Raw genomic sequence first — 4,498 nt, forward strand, 5'->3', positions numbered from 1 at the left:
TGGGAGAAACAGGATTCAAACCACGGGTTTGGGAGAAGAGGAAGAAGGGAACTGCCCACATCTGCTAGGGCCTCCAGACAACCACTGTCTGAGCTGGCAGGCCCCAGAAACCCAACTAGGTTTATTTTAACCATGATGTGATGAGTACCTACATACTGTAGGCCTTGAGCTACAAGATACAAAGATGAATGGAAGTCGGGGCCCAAGAGGTGATCAGACAGTGAAACAGGTAATTACTACACAGTCAGCTACTGGGAATCATGGGAGCCTAATTAAGACACCAAAGCAGAAAAGGACAGTCAGTGAGTAATTAGCTCTGTCCAGAAGTGGAAGTTCAGTGACTTCAAAGAGATGGCATTATCAGCAGGATTTTCAAGACAGAACCGGAAGCAGTAAGCAACAGAAGGCTGGGAAAGGCATTCCGGAAAGACTTCTTAGCAAGGCGGAAGCATTGAAGAATGCCCAGGGACTGAACTGAAAGCAGTGTGAGTGTGGGAAGCCAGACCAGTCAAGCAAGAAGGTGCTAGAACATACAAGGACTGGTTGCCAGGCCAGTGAAAAAGCTTGGCCTGTATCCTGTAGGGATGGGAAGTCCTGAAGGCCTTCAGACTGGGAAATGACCAGGCTGTGTTTTTTTCTTGTTCTTTTTGTTTTCTCAAAACAGGGTCTTCTAAGAAGGGGGGAAGGCAGATGTTGTAGCATAATGGAGGGGGTAAATCTAATCAAGATACAGTGTAAGCACATATGTAAATATCACAATGACCCCCCCTCCTGTACAACTAAGATATACTAATAAAGTTTAAAAAAAAATTTTAAAGGTGGGGGCACCTTGCCACCTAGCCCAGGCTAGCCTTGAACTTAAGATCCTTCTGCTTTGCCTCCCTAGTGCTGGAATTATAGGTGTGGCTGCCATGCCTGGCACGGATGTTTCACATTGTCTGCTGAGACAGCAGGAACAGGATGGTAGGCAGAAAGTCTGTGTCCAAACCCATGAAATATAGGGCTAGAGGTATGACTCAAGCCATAGAGTGCTTGCTAGCAGGTGTGAGGCCCTAAATTCAAACCCCAGTACCACCAAAACCCATGAAATAACAAGACCCATGAAGAAACAGTGCAGACTTCCTCTGGGACCTCATAGTTTCTTGAGAGGCCCTGCTGTGTTTTCCAGCCAGCATTATTAAGAACCCACTGGTTCTTAGGGCTTTTAACAAATGACCCAGTAAGAACACGAGAGGAAACATAATGGCCCTGTGGTGAGGGACAAAGAAATAAAAAAAAATAATAAATGCTAAGGGCTTGCATTTATGTTTATTAAGAGCTTGTGAAGAAAAAAGGAAGAGGAGGAAAAGGAGAGGGAAGAACAAGAGGAGGAAAGGAGGAAAGAGGAGGAGGGAAAGACATGTGGCAGTCAGGCCTGAGTTTCAATCTGTTCCATCATCTGACTCTGGACCTTGAGAAAGTGACCTAACCTCTCTGACTCAGTCTCCCTGTCTATATAATAAGGACAACAGTGCCTCCCTTGAAGGGGGTCTTAGAAAGAAAACAGGTAAGAGTCAAAAAACAGAGCCACTGCTTTCCCAGCCCTGAGCGGTGCCTAGAAAAAGATCTGTGTTATGTTCCAATCTGCCTGGATCACCCAGCTCTGCTGCCCTGGATGGAAGTGAATGTGCTAAAGTGGAGAATACTATCTCAGGGAGCCAGGCTCCCACCATACCCTCATCCCCAGAACACTTCTCTCCTTCATCCCATCTTAGGGGAGCCACTGAGCTCCCTGTGCACAACTGTGTTCTCTCTGGACAAAGGAGATGGGAGAGCCAGGCTCGTTTCTCGCATTTCTGAGCCTTGGTAGACTGTCTGTTCACCAAAGACCACTGCTGAGCACGGATCTCTGACACCTTAGGACCCTCAGAAAAGACAGTTATTTTAAGCCTCTCCTGAGCCTCAGCAAATGGCTTCGGGACAAGGCCCAGGAAGGTTTTTAAGGCCTTTCCTTCTGCCAGAAACACACTTAAAATTGAAGTCATTTGCAGCTTGCCACCTTTACGGGTTCACTTTGTGCTAGGTTTTGGTTCCCAGGAAGAAAAGCAAAGCTTCAAATCCTCAAATCAATGGCCATGCAGGGCTGGGGAGGGAGCAGAGGCACAGCCGCTCTGCTTCCCTGCAGCAGCTTCACACTGGGATAGGTGGAGGCTGGGTTTGAAATCTACTTCTTTTTTTATCAAGGAATGGGGCAAGGAAGCCAGCCAAAGAGATTTGCCTGAGTCTCGCCAAGCATCCAGGGACAAGGCCAAGGTACTTCGGTGCCAGGGAGGTGAGTGGTGGAGGGCGGGACAGGCCCCCGAAGTACGAGGCTCACATGTGGCATTACACTCCCAGGAGCAATTTCTGCCTCAGAACTTGGGGCTCCACGTGGAGTCAGGTGACAGGTTCTGAAGGCCATCTCACTCTTGTTCCTGCAATACCTGAGACCCACCCAGCCTCCTGCTTACTTGTGCTTGGCAGCTCCTCTTGGCTGAGACCATTGGAGGGAGCCATCGGGGCACTGCCACCCTCATCCAAGGTCAAGATGAGGGGCACATCGTCGTCTAAGCTCACGGCCATCTTCTCCTTGCCTGCAATCCTCAGGATGCGTTGTCCAGGGCTTTAAATAGTCTCTGGTTTGAGCTCCCTTTCAAAGCCACTGGCCCAGCAGTGCTTCTCAAATCCTCCTCCATCAGAAGCATCTTCTAGGGTTTGGAGGATAAAAAAAGAAAGACAATTATTAAAACATGACCACTACTGATGACTATGCTCTAGAATTAGGTAGCAGTGATGACCCCACAACCCTGCAACCAGACTAAACACCACTGAATTATATACGCTCTTTTAGATGGTGAAACTTATGCATGTGTTGTGACAGTATATGAACCTTAAAATATGTGAAAAAACCCTAAGCGTGGTGGTGCATGCCTATAATCCCAACACTTGGTAGTATGAGGCAGGAGGATCATGACTTTGAGGCCAGCCTGGGCTACACAGTAAGATCTTGTTGAAAGGGAGGGAGGGAAAAAAGGAAAGAAAGAAAAAGAAAAAAGGAGAGAAAAACCATGTTTTTAAAAAAATATGGAGGAGGGTAACTACAAGAATAAAACTGAAAAGTTACGGGTAACTGTGTCTGGAGAATGAGGTGAAAGTTAAGCTTTTTTTTCCTCTGGCAGTACTGCTGTTTGAACTCAGGGCCAGATGCCTGACATGAGGGCTAGTGTTCTGTTCTACCTCCATCCCTCTTTATATTTATCTGTGCACATTTTGAAAAGAGTTCAAAGATTAAAAAAATATAACCATCAAAATAATAGTAGTTAGTATTCAAAGTAGTTAATACCATGTACCAGGGACTCTACCGTTAATTTATAAATAAAAGCTGATTGAAACCTCATAACAGCCCTCTGGGATAGATGGGCTTATTATCCCGGTTACAGAAGGGGAAAGTTTAGCACAGAGAGGTTGGGTAACTTTGCTGAGAAATCACAGCTAGAAAGTCAAGCTTGGAAAAATGCAGTCTGCGCCAGCCCCATGTTTCCAGTCTCTAGACTGCAATACCTCTAGGGCTCTAGGTTCAAGATCAAGCAGCTGCTAACTTCATGACAGTAAAAATTAGCATGCTAGGCCACCGGGGCATGTGGGGTGGGGAAGACTGGTGAACAGTAAAAATTAGCATGCTAGGCCACCTAAGCTTATTTTGGGGCATGTGGGGTGGGGAAGACTGGTGAACAGTAAAAATTAGCATGCTAGGCCACCTAAGCTTATTTTGGGGCATGTGGGGTGGGGAAGACTGGGGAACAGTAAAAATTAGCATGCTAGGCCACCTAAGCTTATTTTGGGGCATGTGGGGTGGGGAAGACTGGTGAACAGTAAAAATTAGCATGCTAGGCCACTAAGCTTATTTTGGGGCATGTGGGGTGGGGAAGACTGGGGAACAGTAAAAATTAGCATGCTAGGCCACCTAAGCTTATTTTGGGGCATGTGGGGTGGGGAAGACTGGGGAACAGTAAAAATTAGCATGCTAGGCCACCTAAGCTTATTTTGGGGCATGTGGGGTGGGGAAGACTGGGGTTTGAACTCAGGAGTTTGCATTGCCTTTTCAAAAAAAAAAGAAAAACAACTAACTTTCACTTTACCTTTACTAAGCAAGATACATGTTCCCCAGATCTTTCTGGATTCTTCTGGTAAACAACATACATAACTCTCATACAAACATTGCTAACCTACATTTAGGTATTTGAAGAGGAAAGGGAACAAGAATAGTTTTTAAAAATGATGTCCAGAGTCACACAACAAACTCCCAACTTAAAACACTCAGAACTGGTCTGCTCGAGTTCTATTTATGTGTTCCATTTCTGCTTAGGAAGTCCAAAAGAAATGCCAGGACTCAGCAGATCTGCCTAAAGACCTTTGAACTCGAAAACAGCTGCAGGTTCCACCCTCCAGCTGTGGCCTCTTGAACTCAATGGAGGTTACC

At 46.2% G+C, this 4,498-nt stretch overlaps 1 protein-coding gene across 3 annotated transcripts in view; it reads right to left on the reverse strand.

Moving 5' to 3' along the window:
* Positions 1-4,498, reverse strand: part of Tpcn1 (two pore segment channel 1) — a 53,004-nt gene that overhangs the window by 46,183 nt on the left and 2,323 nt on the right. For all 3 annotated transcript variants that reach the window (XM_020156930.2, XM_074060553.1, XM_074060552.1), the window contains exon 2: positions 2,490-2,726. In XM_020156930.2, the coding sequence (XP_020012519.1) occupies positions 2,490-2,601 (112 nt within the window). In that variant the 5' untranslated portion in view covers positions 2,602-2,726. The remainder of the gene's footprint in view (positions 1-2,489; positions 2,727-4,498) is intronic.

This window comes from Castor canadensis, chromosome 18, assembly GCF_047511655.1.
Source record: "Castor canadensis chromosome 18, mCasCan1.hap1v2, whole genome shotgun sequence".
In the NCBI taxonomy this organism is placed as follows: domain Eukaryota; kingdom Metazoa; phylum Chordata; class Mammalia; order Rodentia; family Castoridae; genus Castor; species Castor canadensis.